The 15,582-nt window shown below is 41.9% G+C and overlaps 2 protein-coding genes and 1 non-coding gene across 4 annotated transcripts; 2 read left to right on the top strand and 1 right to left on the bottom strand.

The window, feature by feature from the left end:
• Positions 1 to 83: 83 nt before the first annotated feature.
• On the bottom strand, positions 84 to 2,800 carry wbp4 (WW domain binding protein 4). The gene is made up of 10 exons (XM_061778257.1): positions 2,540 to 2,800; positions 2,334 to 2,406; positions 2,185 to 2,247; positions 1,846 to 1,969; positions 1,554 to 1,760; positions 1,410 to 1,477; positions 1,259 to 1,334; positions 907 to 1,103; positions 616 to 833; positions 84 to 540 (listed from the first exon to the last, which is right to left on the bottom strand). Coding segments are annotated over exons 1-10 (1,227 nt in total). The 5' UTR covers positions 2,542 to 2,800; the 3' UTR covers positions 84 to 341.
• A 23-nt stretch (positions 2,801 to 2,823) lies between these two features.
• On the top strand, positions 2,824 to 2,895 carry trnae-uuc (transfer RNA glutamic acid (anticodon UUC)). Its single transcript has one exon. It is a non-coding gene; the product is annotated as a tRNA-Glu (tRNA).
• Positions 2,896 to 3,557: 662 nt separating this feature from the next.
• Positions 3,558 to 14,635, top strand: gk (glycerol kinase). 2 transcript variants are annotated; one of them, XM_061778194.1, is made up of 21 exons: positions 3,558 to 3,880; positions 4,142 to 4,215; positions 4,321 to 4,427; positions 4,495 to 4,572; positions 4,651 to 4,730; positions 5,459 to 5,596; positions 5,678 to 5,787; positions 5,873 to 5,939; positions 6,082 to 6,099; positions 10,636 to 10,671; positions 10,752 to 10,819; positions 10,902 to 10,944; positions 11,019 to 11,099; positions 11,163 to 11,241; positions 11,312 to 11,408; positions 11,478 to 11,562; positions 11,656 to 11,776; positions 13,372 to 13,515; positions 13,583 to 13,669; positions 13,728 to 13,814; positions 13,894 to 14,635. In XM_061778194.1, exons 1-21 carry the CDS (start codon positions 3,788 to 3,790, stop codon positions 13,902 to 13,904), a joined length of 1,704 nt encoding a protein of 567 aa, XP_061634178.1. In that variant the 5' UTR covers positions 3,558 to 3,787; the 3' UTR covers positions 13,905 to 14,635. The 2 variants fall into 2 exon arrangements, with proteins under 2 accessions (XP_061634178.1, XP_061634186.1); XM_061778202.1 differs by lacking the exon at positions 6,082 to 6,099 and having other exon boundaries at positions 3,559 to 3,880.
• Positions 14,636 to 15,582: the final 947 nt, after the last annotated feature.

Here is a 15,582-nt window from a genome sequence, read left to right as displayed (position 1 = left end):
TGTGTAAATATGTATATTTATATAATTTGCAATTTACTGTACATCAGCCATGCATCCTAAAATAAAATAACCCAAAAAAAATATTGGTTATAAACTGAAAATTTATTTTTAGGAAACATTTTTAAGGACAAATGTTTTATTTGTAGACACTGAGGTCACTAAAGTTGTCCTGATGAGATTGTGAGGCCACCTATCAGCTTTATACACTCACTACCACCAGCTGGTCACAAGTTGCCAGCTGACCATTAACCTCCCGCACATGTTCAAAAGCAGCAGTAAAATGAACTTGAGCTACAAAATCAGATTCATTAGAATTCAGATAACTGAAAAAAAAAATGTGGCTAGTCATTATTGTCTCTCTGTCGAAAGCTTCTGGATTTGCCATTCTGTGTCTTGCTTTTCTTAAAAGAAGCGAGCCCGCCTTCAACTCTGAGTGAGGTGATGATGCGCTCCTTGAACTTGAGTTTCGGTTCTGGCGGCAACTCTGTTGGTGCGACCTCCTCGACAGCTACTTGGGGCAACTCTAAGTCCACACTGGTGCTGGGGAGAAAAGAGAACAGAATCATCTCAAAGTTTAACAGCTACAGCTGCCAGAAGTATGAATGGCACACATACTATGGATCCTTCTCCTCCTTAATCTGTTCCCAGGCCCCATATGGGTTCAGTGATTTTGGCTTCTTAGTTTTTGCCACCTCTTCCTGCTTTTTCTTTATAGGTTCAATGGTTGTGCTTTGGGCCTCTTTTTTCTCCTCCTTAACATACTCTCCAGGCATTTTGTTGCTTGTTTGATCATCTTCATCCTTTCCTAAGTGTTCCCCGTCCACTTTTCGTTTCTGAAATAGCCCAGTAGGAAATTTAAAAACAAGAGTGAGGCCAATTTATGTTCTCCATCTCAATTGGTCTTACCCTTGAGCTATTTTCTGGGACAGTGGATGGCAGGCTATGTTGTTCAGTGGCTTCTGCACCCTGTGACAACTGAGCCCCATTACAGCCCTCTTCTCCTGAAGTCAGCTCTTCCTGAAGCACTTTCTCACTGCTAGATGCCAAGCTGGATTTAGTGGTTTCATTCGTGGCTATGTCATTTGGCTTTTCCCATCTGGACTCTGAAAAGTGAGACAAATGTGATTTGAGATTGAAATTACCAGCGCTACGACAGCGAAATGTACGTATATCAGAAATGTGTGTCTGTGTGTGTATATATATATATATATATATATATATATATATATATATAAAATAAACAAATAAAAAATCGGACCTCCCGTTTCTGTGTTGTACCAATATGAGTATCCTTCAGGACTGACCCCTTCCATCCAAGCACTATCTGAAGGGCTCTAGGAAAAGAGAAACCATTACTGAGATACAATTGCACAATTAAAGAAGGATTCTAGAAGCAAAATATGAATAACCTCGTACTGTCCAGGCTGCACAAAGTCTGAGCTACTCAGAAAGCCTTCAGGTCTATCCCACTGAGAGTCTACAGCAAAAATATGTAAGCCAAGTTGGTCAATCTGACAAAGAAGTCAAAAAGAAAGGACAAAAAAAATTCTTACCTCCAGTTACTGTGTTGTAATAGTATGCGTGCCTGTCATTTGTCCATCCTTCAACCCAAGTTTGTGTTCTCTTTTGCTCCACAGATGACTTCCTTGCTTTGTCTGTTTTCTTTTGATATTTTTTGCGATGCGGTGGTAGCTCGCACAGTACCAGTGGTGGGGCTTTAGGTTGTGGCAATACTGGTGTTTGGACACAGGGACCAGATCCTGACACAAAAATGAATTACAATGAAGAAAACGAAGATGCTGTATGACTATTCTGTCTTTTCAACATAGAACCACACACACTTACCTGCTTCCATTTCCATCCTCTTCAGGTCTTCCTCATATGCCTTCAGTGCAGCCTCTTCCATTGCTGCAAACTGTTTTGACATACGGTCCTCTTGCTTCGCTTTTTGAACACTCTTCTTTTTGATCTGCATGGACAGATACAAAATGTGACAAACGACAGCTGAGGGTAGCCAATAAGAAGTCAAAATTCACAGTCTGTTCGTTATCTCCTGTGCCAGTCATGAGGACGATGCCAAAACAGCCATTTTTCTTAGCTGTTAGTATGCTTGAAGCAAAGTTTACAAATGTCACGCATTGATCCATTAACCACCAAAACACAAGAAAGAAATACATATAATACCTCGGAAATTTTGGCTGCCACATTTTCTTTGTGATTCTTCCCTCTTTCGTGAAATTCGATGCTCTACAATGCAAAATAAACATGAAGACTTATGAGCATCACATAGACACTGTCCTTAGGAATACACAAACATAATTGGGCTCACTTACGGGCTTATTGTCTGCAATCCAACACTTGCAGTATTGGCAGAATTTCCTGGGTTGTGATTTCCAGTAGTCAGCCCTGAAAAGGATTAGTATGCTTTGTAGCCTTGACAGCTATGTGGCTAACTATACGAATATATGCTTCCCTGAAACCAACATGTTACCTAAGGTAATTTTTAAGCATAAATAAGTATTTGAGAGCCGTTACTTACATTTATAGTGTTGGATTGTGATTGTAAGGCATGTATCTGTTAAAACAAAGAAAAGGAGACCCGGACTGTGCACATTTCAGGAACAACACCGTCCATTACAGATGACGTCACGACCGGTTACGCTTGTTCAATCATTTAAACCTTAAACATTGTTAATACCTGTTTTTGGTATTATACGGGTATTATGTAAGCAGATATAAGTATATTTCAGTATCCATATCCATGCGGGTCTCAATGCTTTTGATTATGAGACTAGATAATTCTAGCAGCGAAGATTTCACAAGTCCCATATGGTCTAGCGGTTAGGATTCCTGGTTTTCACCCAGGCGGCCCGGGTTCGACTCCCGGTATGGGAACATCTTTTCTTTCTTTCTCTTTCGGAAGCTGTCCATTTATAAATTTCTGTCGGTGAAATCAGAAAACAAGGTCTACATTTGCTGACCCATTCCCTCTTACATCGTTAGTTCGTCAATATGTTACTATAGATCACTGTCGGTGATATACTTCCTATTGTCTTTTTTTTCTTCTTTAGATTTGATTTTGATAAATTTTTTATCTTCTCAATGCTGCTTTTTGTTTCAGTTTCATAATGAACCAGTACATGTAACAAAATGGGTGAATATTACATAAACAAATAAAGGGAAACAAAATACAAAATTGAAAATTGGGCACGAGTAAAAAAAAATTTAAGAAAAAAATTAAAAAACACTAATGGAAGTATAAATTTACGGTTTTGATAGCTTTCTTGTTTTTAGGGGCAGATATTGACATTAGGTGGCACGGTGGACGACTGGTTAGAGCGTCTGCCTCACAGTTCTGAGGACCGGATCGGTAGGTTAATTGACAACTGCCCGTAGATGTGAATGAGTGCGAATGTTTGTATGTGCCCTGCGATTGGCTGGCAACCAGTTCAGGGTGTACCCCCACCTCCTGCCTGATGATAGCTGGGATAGGCTCCAGCACGCCCGCGACCCTAGTGAGGAGAAGCGGCTCAGAAAATGGATATTGACATTAAATACAGTTCAATTTCTTTCATAAAGACAAATACAACTATACATATTCTCCCGCACAAACCGAGCTGAGGGCTATGACGTAATCACGGAGCGCCCTTGAGAACATATGTACGCATTAAGTAGGCGCCTGACAACACGTCCTTTCTTCCCCTCCTTTGAGTTCTCCTGAAGGTGTCGCAGCTGAACCTGTTTCGTTTCCAACTGACCGCCGGAGTTCGTGGTTGCGGGGCACCCCATGATCGGCACCATGGCTGGGTCCTCACACCGCGTAATGCTCGGACCGCTGGTTGCTGCCATCGACCAGGGCACCAGCTCCACACGGTTCTTGGTAAGACAACGCGTGCACGAGTGGGTCAACCGCTTCTAGCTAGCTCGTTCTTCATGACTTGACCAACCTCTTCTGTCGATTTCGTGTCCATACTTCTCACACGAGCGTCTCGAAAATATGTCCTGGTATATATTCACAGTCACTCGGCACATTGCAGACATGCTAGAACATGCCTACTGCTGATAGATGTTGAAGTGTTTGCATAAGAGTTGTAGCAGTCATTATTAATACAACATGTAACTCGTGTGTGCTTTTTGGAAGGTGTTCAATTCCAAAACGGCAGAACTCCTCAGCCACCACCAGGTGGAAATCAAACAGAGCTTCCCCAAAGAAGGGTCAGTGTGTGTTTAAATCTTCCAATAATAATAATAAGAATAAATAACAAACCAACCAATCCAGCTGCTGTCCAAGAAGATCTTAATTGTGTTTGTGCCTCTCAGATGGGTAGAGGAGGACCCAAAAGAAATCTTGCAGTCTGTGTATGAGTGCATGGAGCGCACATGTGAAAAGCTCACGCAACTCAACATTGACATCTCAAATATTAAAGGTATGCAGCATTGGGACTTTAATTGATGGGCAAAATGTAAGTTATTTGTTTGTTTGTTTCTTTCCAGCGATTGGAGTGACCAACCAAAGAGAAACAACAGTTGTTTGGGACAAAGAAACAGGAGAGCCCCTGTACAATGCAATAGGTAATATTTATTTAATTAGTGTCTACAAAGTTCAGCCTTAGTAAAGCAAGAGAACTTTCTTGCCTCTTATTTTTCCAGTTTGGCTTGACCTGCGGACTCAGTCAACAGTTGAGAGTCTGATCAGCAAAACACCAGGGAGGAACAAAAACCACTTGAAGGTGAAAACCTCGCTGATCATGCAACATTTTTCTCATGCATGGGTAAAATGGGTTCTATTCTAGACTCAACATTTGAACATTTTATTTTGTTTTCTGTCATATTACATTATTAATCTAAGTGAGCCGTTCAGTTTTGATGAATAGAGACATCACAAGTTTTTGTTTCGTCACCACATGTATCCATAGCGGTAAGTGTAATTTGGCAGCTGGATGATGAAGTGCCACCTTGATGCATTTCTGTTTTTGATGGGGGCTCATCTTTTTCTTCCTGCGCTACCACTTGTCACAAGTAGCCAACCACTAGCAACACATCCCCCAGCTTTGTCCCTGGTCGTCATGGTACCTCAAAGCCATAAAAAGTCGGATCACCCTGCAATCAAGGGGGTGGGATGCGTGGTTAAAAAAACCAAAAACATAAATGTCATTCTGTCACAAATAAATTTGATGACTTACTAAAGTGACCCAAAATACACAAAAATGAAAATATTTTTACATTTTGAATCAGGTGTTAGATTGCACCTGCAAAAACAAGTACCAGCAAAAATACACGCTCTCTTTTCTCTGAAACATTGATTAAGGATTATTGAGGAGATCTGTATTTCATTCTTTGATATAGATGATTATGAAGATATTCTTCTATTCTGTTGTGTACATGGCAAATGTATGTAAAGGTTAAATACTGCAAGTTGATAACCCTTTTTTTTTTTTTTTTTTAACACGCCAACTAGCATAAAACAGGCCTCCCCATCAGCACTTATTTCAGTGCAGTGAAACTTCGATGGTTGATGGACAATGTGGATGAAGTTCACAAAGCTGTACTTTCTCACCGCGCCATGTTTGGCACTGTGGATTCTTGGCTCATTTGGGTGAGACAGTTGTTGCTGGTTGTCTTTATTTTCTGTGGGAGGGGGAAAAGTTGTGCGTGACTGGGTGAAAATATCTGTCAGTGTTTAACCGGAGGCAAGTTAGGAGGGGTCCACTGCACAGATGTGACCAACGCCAGTAGAACCATGTTGTTCAATATTCACACCATGGACTGGGACCCAGAGCTCTGCAAGTATGACACCTACTGGCTGCCCATGTACATGTTACATTAGCTACATTATCCCACTAGACTAACACTTTTTCTTGATCTCAATCAGATATTTTGGTATTCCAATGGAGATTCTCCCCCGAGTGAGAAGTTCTTCAGAAATCTATGGCCTCATGGTGAGCCATCGTTACAAATGTTTTTTCTTAGTGCCAAGCTGCTTCTAAAATAACCAAAGCTGTTCTAAGTGCATGAACACTGATTGAGAAACTCTTTTAGGCATTATTTTATGTGACATTGTCTCCCCTCTCTCACTGGTAGAAAATATGTTCTAACTGGGTAAGTCCTATTGTAACTCTCCACTTTCCTCATCACGCTAAAATAAACTGCCCTTCTTCTTTTCTGTGGTTGCTTATACTCTATCCTACAAGCCCATTTCCAACTTCTGTAGCAGACTCGTCCAGTGGCTGAGGTAGTTTGCCTACACAATTTTGTCAGCTACCATCAAAAGATGTGCAATTTCAATGGAATGCAAACTTTATTGCTTCTATAAATGTATACAATTGGTGTGTTGTCATTTGGAAATGGGCTGGCTTTGCTTCTCTCGTGACTTGGCTGTTAACGTCATCATTTCTGCTGCAACAACCGCATTGAAGCTCCTAAATCTCTTCACTCCTTTAACGCGCCATAGCAGCGGCCTCACAAAGGAGTGAAGACATTGATGCTACGTCCACAGTAGAAACACTGGTGTCTTTATAAAAGTATATTTATATGTATGTTTTGGACTTCTGTCTTCTCAAACTTATTTTTATTTTTTTGGGGAAAGAAGATTTTTCAAGAGTAAGGCTGTTGTTGTGTTTGCTTTTTTTTTTTTTCCTCCTGGCAATGTGTTTGTGGACAAAAAAAATTGTGAGTGAACTTTTCGAAAAATATTCATTGTTAAAATTTAACAATATATGTGGAGAAAGCAAGACCCCGTATTACCTTCACTCTTTGAGTCAATATCACCATAAGGTGCCTTTGAGATTTTCCCAATGAACCTTATATTCATTGTATTAAGTACCGGTAGTTGTTATTCTGTTAGTCATGTGTATTGGTCAAACTCTCACCATAAAAATAAATGGATTGCAAGCAGACAATATACACGCAAACAGCAAATATGTGAGCTTGCCGACAGGGTGGACAGTTTTGGCTAATTTTAGCATTTAACACATGGTGGACCTTGGCTTAGAAACATGATTCACTTGCTAAGCTGACTTTGTACAGTGTGACAAATATTTTCAATTTGAAGGTTTATATGGATTACACACTTTTTTTTTTTTTTTTTACCACGACAGAGTGGACGTTAAGTTTGAGAACATCCATCTTCACTCAAAATATGAAGAAAATTCCAAAACAAGTGTACGTGCAAAATGTTAAATGACTCAGTTGATCAAATAACATGTATATATTAAAACAATGATTTTAATTTACATTTTTTTTAAGCCATTTATCCACTTATTACACACACTAGTTGTCATAGCAGTGTGTGGGCATGCCAAAATCACGTACAGCCAATTAAAATAAAAAAATGCATAAAATGAAGAAAACACGTTTTAAGAGACTTACGATCGTGCTGGTTTGTGTGTGTACAATCCCAATTCCAATGAAATTGGGACGTTGTGTTGAACATAAATAAAAACAGAATACATCCATCCCAATCATCTTCTGAGCCGCTTCTCCTCACAAGGGTCGCGGGCGTGCTGGAGCCTATCCCAGCTATCATTGGGCAGGAGGCGGGGTACACCCTGAACTGGTGCCAGCCAATCGCAGGGCACATACATACAAACAAACAACCATTCACACACACATTCACACCTATGGGCAATTTAGAGTTGTCAATTAACCTACCAATGATTTGCAAATCATGTTCGACCTATATTTAATTGAATACACTACAAAGACAAGATATTTAATCTTCAAACTGATAAACTTGATTGTTTTTAGCAAATAATCACTTAGAATTTTATGGCTGCAAGAAGTTCCAAAAAAGCTGGGACAGGGTCATGTTTACCACTGTGTTACGTCACCTTTTCTTTTAACAACATTCAATAAACGTTTGGGAACTGAGGACTCTAATTGCTGAAGCTTTGTAGGTGGAATTCGTTCCCTTTCTTGCTTGATGTACAGCTTCAGCTGTTCAACAGTCCGGGGTCTCCGTTGTCGTATTTTACGCTTCATAATGCGCCACACATTTTCAATGGGAGACAGGTCTGGACTGCAGGCAGGCTAGTCTAGTACCCGCACTCTTTTACTACAAAGCCATGCTGTTGTAACACGTGCAGAATTTGGTCTGGCATTGTCTTGCTGAAAAAAGCAGGGGTGTACATGAAAAAGACGGTGCTTGGATGGCAGCATATGTTTCTCCAAAACCTGTATGTACCTTTCAGCGTTAATGGTGCCTTCTCAGATGTGTAAGTTACCCATGCCATTAGCACTAACACAGCCCCATACCATCACAGATGCTGGCTTTTGAACTTTGCGTCCATAACAGTCCGGATGGTTCTTTTCCTCTTTGGCCTGGAGGACACGACGTCCACAATTTCCAAAAACAATTTGAAATGTGGACTTGTCGGACCACAGAACACTTTTCCACTTTGCATCAGTCCATCTTAGATGAGCTCGGGCCCAGAGAAGCCGGTGGCTTTTCTGGGTGTTGTTGATAAATGGCTTTTGCTTTGCATAGTAGAGTTTCACGTTGCACTTACGAATGTAGCGCTGAATTGTATTTACTGACGTTGGTTTTCTGATGTGTTCCTGAGCCCATCTGGTGATATCCTTTACACATTGATGTCGGTTTTTGATGCGGTGCCGCCTGAGGGATCGAAGGTCACGGGCATTCAAAGTTGGTTTTCGGCTTTTACATGCAGTGATTTCTCCAGATTCTCTGAACCTTTTGATTATATTATGGACCGTAGTCCATATTCCTTGCAATTGCATGTTGAGAAACATTGTCCTTAAACTGTTCGACTATTTTCTCACAGACTTGTTCACAAAGAGGTGAACCGAGCCCCATCTTTGCTTGTGAATCTTCTTTTCCTTTCGGCTTGTCCCGTTAGGGGTCGCCACAGCGTGTCATCCTTTTCCATGTAAGCCTATCTCCTGCATCCTCCTCTTGAACACCAACTGCCATCATGTCTTCCCTCACGACATTCATCAACCTTCTCTTTGGTCTTCCTCTAGCTCTCTTGACTGACAGCTCCATCCTCATCATGCTTCTATCAGTATACTCACTATTTCTCCTCTGGACATGTCCAAACCATCGAAGTCTGCTCTCTCTAACTTTGTCGCCAAAACATCGAACCTTGGCTGTCCCTCTGATGAGCTCATTTCTAATTTTATCCAACCAGGTCACTCCAGGAGCGAACCTCAACATCTTCATTTCCGCCACCTCCAGCTCTGCTTCCTGTTGTCTCTTCAGTGCCACTGTCTCTAATTCGTACATCATGGCTGGCCTCACCACTGTTTTATAAACTTTGCCCTTCACCCTAGCAGAGACTCTTCTGTCACATAACACACCTGACACCTTCCTCCACCCGTTCCAACCTGCTTGGACCGGTTTCTTCACTTCCTGACCACACTCACCATTGCTCTGGATGGTTGACCCCAATTATTTAAAGTCCTCCACCCTTGCTATCTCTTCTCCCTGTAGTCTCACTCTTCCCCCATCAACCCTCTCATTCATGCACATATATTCTGTTTTACTTCAGCTAATCTTCATTCCTCTTCTTTCCAGTGCATGCCTCCATGTTTCTAACTGTTCCTCACCTTCTCCCTGCTTTCACTGCAGATCACAATGTCATCTGCGAACATCATGGTCCACGGGGATTCCAGTCTAACCTCATCTGTTAGCCTATCCATCACCACTGCAAAAAGGAAGGGGCTCAGGGCTGATTCCTGATGCAGTCCCACGTCCACCTTAAATTCTTCTGTCACACCTACAGCACACCTCACCGCTGTTCTGCTGCCCTCGTACATGCCCTGTATTATTCTAACATACCTCTCTGCCACTCCAGACTTCCGCATGCAGTACCACAGTTCCTCTCTGGGTACTCTGTCATAGGCTTTCTCTACATCTACAAAGACACAATGTAGCTCCTTCTGACCTTTTCTTTACTTTTCCATCAACATCCTCAAGGCAAATATTTGCTTGTGAATGACTGAGCAATTCAGGGAAGCTCCTTTTATATCCAATCATGGCACCCACCTGTTCCCAATTAGCCTGTTCACCTGTGGGATGTTCCAAACAGGTATTTGATGAGTATTCCTCGACTTTCTCAGTCTTTTTGCCACCTGTCGCAGCTTTTTTGGAACGTGTTACAGCCATAAAATTCTAAGTTAATGATTATTTGCTAAAAACAATAAAGGTTATCAGTTTGCACATTAAATATCTTGTCTTTGTAGTGTATTCAATTAAATATAGGTTGAACATGATTTGCAAGTCATTGTATTGTTTTTATTTAACACAATGTCCCAACTTCATTGGAATTGGGATTGTAAATATTTGACCACTTACAATAAGACCTCAGGGTTTCATTATTCTGCTACAATTTGATGATGACTGAATGATTTTGATGCGGTCACTGAAAGAACCTTGTCGTGATTGACCCATTTATTATTGGTTTATTGCAGCAGTTATTTGACTTTATGTGCTCAAATAATGTTGTTTAACTTGACATAATCTGGGCAAAGGTGGTTTCACATGGAATGCTGAAGTTAAAAAAAATAGTTTTAGCATTTCCGCATTAGACTTTGTGACTTTGCATGGGTGCTTACTTGAATGTGAGTGACACAGGAAATAAATGGTATTCCACTAAATATGTGATCGTTTGGCAGAAATCAGGAGCGCTCTCTGGTATTCCCATTTCAGGGGTAAGTATATGTATTAATTTTATTGGGTGATGCGAATTGCTGTTACATATCTGATGCTCTTGGATTTTGCTGTAATTCAGTGTCTTGGGGATCAGTCAGCAGCATTGGTTGGACAGATGTGCTTCCAGGATGGGCAAGCTAAAAACACGTAAGTGCGCACACCATGAGGCTCAGGAAAAAAGGATTTTAAGAAAGTACGCTATCTCAAAAACTATTTGTTTGTGTTTCAGTTATGGAACGGGCTGCTTTTTGCTGCGCAACACTGGACCCAAGGTGCTGCCCCTGACAAGCAAATTTCTGGAGGTTGTACTGTATCTCCAAAGATTAATTGCTGTTTTCTTTTGCAGCCAGTAATGTCTGACCATGGGCTTCTGACCACTGTGGCCTACAAACTGGGGCGAGACAAACCCGCCTGCTACGCATTAGAGGTACAGCACTGAGAAGAGAATTTTAATTTTGTGAAATTAATCCAACAATGTTTTTTTCACCAGGGTTCTGTGGCCATAGCAGGAGCTGTGGTCCGTTGGCTGCAGGACAATCTTGGCATTATTGGATCTTCCGAAGAGCTTGGTATGTCCTTCCCTATACATTCGATCTCTTGATGATTTAACCTGCGACCTGCACGTTTTTTTCTGTGTAGAGAAGTTGGCCGCATCTGTTGGGACATCCTATGGGTGTTACTTTGTTCCTGCCTTTTCGGGCCTTTATGCACCGTACTGGGAGCCCAGCGCGAGAGGGTAGGACCAAGTCTGGAACACATCTTAGCAGGACAACTCTGTGTGACTGACGCTTTCTTTGTGTCACAGGGTCATTTGTGGGTTAACGCAGTTCACCAATAAGAGTCACCTTGCATTTGCTGCACTAGAAGCAGTCTGCTTTCAAACACGGGAGGTGCGAAGACGCACGCACACACACACACACACAAAATCACCTTCCTGTGGTCTGAGGTTCAGCTTGAACGGGAGCTTTTCTATTTGTTTGCAGATCTTGGATGCCATGAATCAGGACAGCGGCATCCCACTCACTCAGCTGCAGGTGGATGGAGGAATGACGTCCAACAGGCTGCTGATGCAGCTGCAGGCGGACATTCTCTGCATCCCTGTTGGTAGGCCTTCCCTTTCCCCTTAATATTTAAGTTGTCACTGTCTGACAACGACCATGTATGTCGCAAAAGTTTTTTCTTGGAGCAATAAAGAAGCACAAAAACACACTACGAATGAATTGTATTAGACAAACCATGCCTTTTCTGTCATCTCTCCATGTTGAACATGTACACTCTTGCCAAAAGTATTAGCTCACTCATCCAAATAATCAGAATCGGGTGATCCAATCACTTCCATGGCCACATGTATAAAATCAAACACCTAGGCATGCAGACTGTTTTTACAAACATTTGCGAAAGAATGGGTCGCTCTCAGAAGCTCGGTGAATTTCAGCGTGGAACTGTGATAGGATGCCACCTGTGCAACAATTCCAGTCGTGAAATTTCCTTGTTCCTAAATTCCTCAGTCGACTGTCAGCTTTGGGAACGACAGCAACTCAGCCACATAAACTGACGGAACGCGGTAAGCGGATGCTGAGGTGCATAGTGTGAAGAGGTCGCCAACTTTCTGTCGAGTCAATCGCTACAGACCTTCAAACTTCATGTGGGCTTCAGATTAGCTCAAGAACAGAGTGTAGAGAGCTTCATGGAATGGGTTTCCATGGCCGAGCAGCTGCATCCAAGCCATACATCGCCAAGTGCAATGCAAAGCGTCGGATGCAGCGGCCACTGAACTCTAGAGCAGTAGAGTTCTCTATCTTCTCTATCTGGCAATCTGATGGACGAGTCTGGGTTTAGCGGTTGCCAAGAGAACAGTACTTGTCTGACTGCATTGTGTAAAGTTTGGTGGAGGGGGATTATAGCGTGGGGTTGCTTTTCAGGAGCTGGGATTGGACTCTTAGTTCCAGTGAAAGGAATAGCATACCAAGAGATTGTGGACAATTCCATGCTCCTAACTTTGTGGCAACAGTTTGGAGATTGCCCCTTCCTCTTCCATCATGACTGTGCACCAGTGCAGAAAGCACGGTCCATAAAGACATGGATGAAAGAGTTTGGTGTGGATGAAATTGACTGAGCTGCACAATCCTGACCACAACCCGATAGAACACCTTTGGGATGAATTAGAGCGCAAGACTGAGAGCCAGGCCTTCTCGTCCAACGTCAGTGTGTGACCTTACAAATGTGCTTCTGGAAGAATGGTCAAAAATTCCCATAAACACACACCTAAAACCTTGTGGACAGTCTTCTCAGAAGAGTTGAAGCGGTTTAACTGCAAAGGGTGGACGGACGTCATACTGAAGCCTATGGGTTGGGAATAGGATGTCACTTAAGTTCATATGTGAGTCAAGGCAGGTGAGCGAATACTTTCGGCAATATAGTGAATGTAAAATTTAAATGTTTTGAAATATTTAATACTGTGTCCAAAAAGCAAATGTAATTTTGATAAAATGGTGCCATAGGAGAATGCTTGAGCTCTTGCCACTGGGAAGGAGGTGGGATGTCATGATGGATTGTCATCTTGCTACAGTTTAAAAAGTACACATAGGAGAACATCATAGTAGACTTTGTAGAAGTTATCAGACTCCTACGATAAGCATTCTTACTTTATGTTGCATATTGCATGAAGAAAGGTGGGGCGATAACCATGTTTTCCTCAGTGAAGCCATCCATGCCAGAGACCACCGCTCTGGGGGCAGCGATGGCGGCCGGTGCAGCAGAGGGGCTGAGCGTGTGGAGTCTGAACCCGGACGACCTGAGTGAAGTGACGTCGGAGAAGTTTGATCCGCAGATCAACCCTGAAGGTATATTTAAATTGGCCCACTGTACAGTTTCCATTGTGTCATGATTTTCTCTGCACGTGTCCTGCAGAGAGTGAGTTCCGATATGCACGGTGGAAGAAAGCCGTTCAGAAATCTATGAACTGGGAGACCACAGAGCTGCCATCGAATGGAAATGGTAGGGTGATTCAATATGATAATGGATTCTGTGACTTGAATGATTATGTTGTGATTAGGTGAAAACAGCATCTTCAGCAGTGTCCCACTGGGCTTCTACATCATGGGCAGCATGCTGATGCTGATCGGGGCCAATTACATTGCAGGTTGGTGTCCACTTGGCTGATCATAAGAAGACTATAAAAGCTCTTAAATTCATAAAACCTTCTATTGTGTCACCTTAAGGTCACAACTAGTCTGCTGGCGGCTAGAAAGGACAAAGACCTACTGCTGAATATGTATTTTTTTACCCCAAAATGTCACTCCAGAAGAGGAAAGACTGCTTGAACTGACACTTAATGGGACTTTTCCCCCTATTTCATTTCTCTTGTTGAACATGAACTACAGCAGGAGTATGCGTCCAGTATCAGTTTTTCTTCCTCTGCTTTATCAGCTTGCTTACTGTCTGATTGATGTGAGCCAGTTTTTGTACATATGCATGATGCTTGTTCTTCACAGTTACCACCCCCCTTCCCAAAATCCCTGTTTACTAAGGTACTTTTTAGTGCACTTTAATTTGTGTTTTTTTGTGCATACTAAGTCTATATTTTTTTCCTCAGGAAAAATAAACAATCTAGGAATATTTATGTGGAATACCCAACCACACACACATTCGCTTTACTGATTTCAATACAGGCATGAGCGGAAATGAATGAATTTGTAGACTATGATACCTGTTGCTAAAAAGCGTCGACTAGAAAGCACTTGCAGTATAAATGTAGGTCAATATTTATTATTGTGGCACGTAACTTTTGTGTGTGTGTGTGTGTGTTTGTACCTGAAACAGAATGTAGAGTTGGGACCTGAAGATTTGTCAAATTTCAGATGGAAGCAACATGTATGGAGGGGAAAAAAAACATTACAGCTCTTTCATTCTCATTTTTCCTCACGACAATGCTAAACCATAAATAAACTTGACTCTGATGTATCTAATTTCCTTCAAATGTAGTTTTTAGTTAATTTTGCAACGGAGGGCCCCAGATATCCACCTGGGGAGACATCCAAACACGCCAAAACCCCCGTTGACACCTGAATTTCGGTGATGAAATGAATAATTGGAGGAGGGAAATTTTCCATTTCCACTCTGCACCCACAGGTCAACAAAGCCTTCTGTGCCCTGGGCAGCAGCAGCACACCTTTGCACTCTACTGTGTCCAGGCAGGGTATAAAACCAGCTGCAGTAGGCACCAGCTCACCTGGAACCCTGAACAGCCTAAGTGGTAAAAATGGACCGATGGATGAAAGTGTTTATTTTTATTTATTTATTTTTAAATAAGTTTTACCATCTACGCAGTGTGCAAACAAACTGGAATTTGAAGAGTTGATTTTTATTTATTTTGTTTTATACTAATGACATGACCTGAAGTCCTGGATATTTGTTGTATTCATTTAGCATCCCCCCCCCCCAAAAAAAAAAAAATTGGTTAGTTAAAATTTATTTATTGGCCTTCATTCATTTAACTAAATGTATTTGTTAATAAAATACATATAGTAGATTGTAAAATAAATGTACGTATATATCCATTTTCCTTACTGCTTCTCCTCAGTAGGGTCGCGGGCGTGCTGCAGCCTATCCCAGCTATCTTCGGGCAGGAGGCGGGGTACATCCTGAACTGGTTGCCAGCCAGGGCACATACAAAAGAACAACCATTCGCACTCACGTTCACACCTAGGGGCAATTTAGAGTCTTCAATTAGTCTACCATGCATGTTTTTGGGACGTGGGAGAAAACCCACGCAGGCACGGGGAGAACATGCGGGGCCGGGGATTGAACCCCGGTCCTCAGACCGTTGAGACAGATGTGTTAACCAGTTTCCACCGTGCTGCGTACATATGTATAAAAAAGGAGTACATATTTATTTAACATTTTAGCTT

Source organism: Phyllopteryx taeniolatus, chromosome 1, assembly GCF_024500385.1.
Source record: "Phyllopteryx taeniolatus isolate TA_2022b chromosome 1, UOR_Ptae_1.2, whole genome shotgun sequence".
NCBI classification, from domain to species: domain Eukaryota; kingdom Metazoa; phylum Chordata; class Actinopteri; order Syngnathiformes; family Syngnathidae; genus Phyllopteryx; species Phyllopteryx taeniolatus.
The sequence above is the reverse complement of the archived record's forward strand: the minus strand, read 5'-3'. Positions and strand labels throughout refer to the sequence as shown.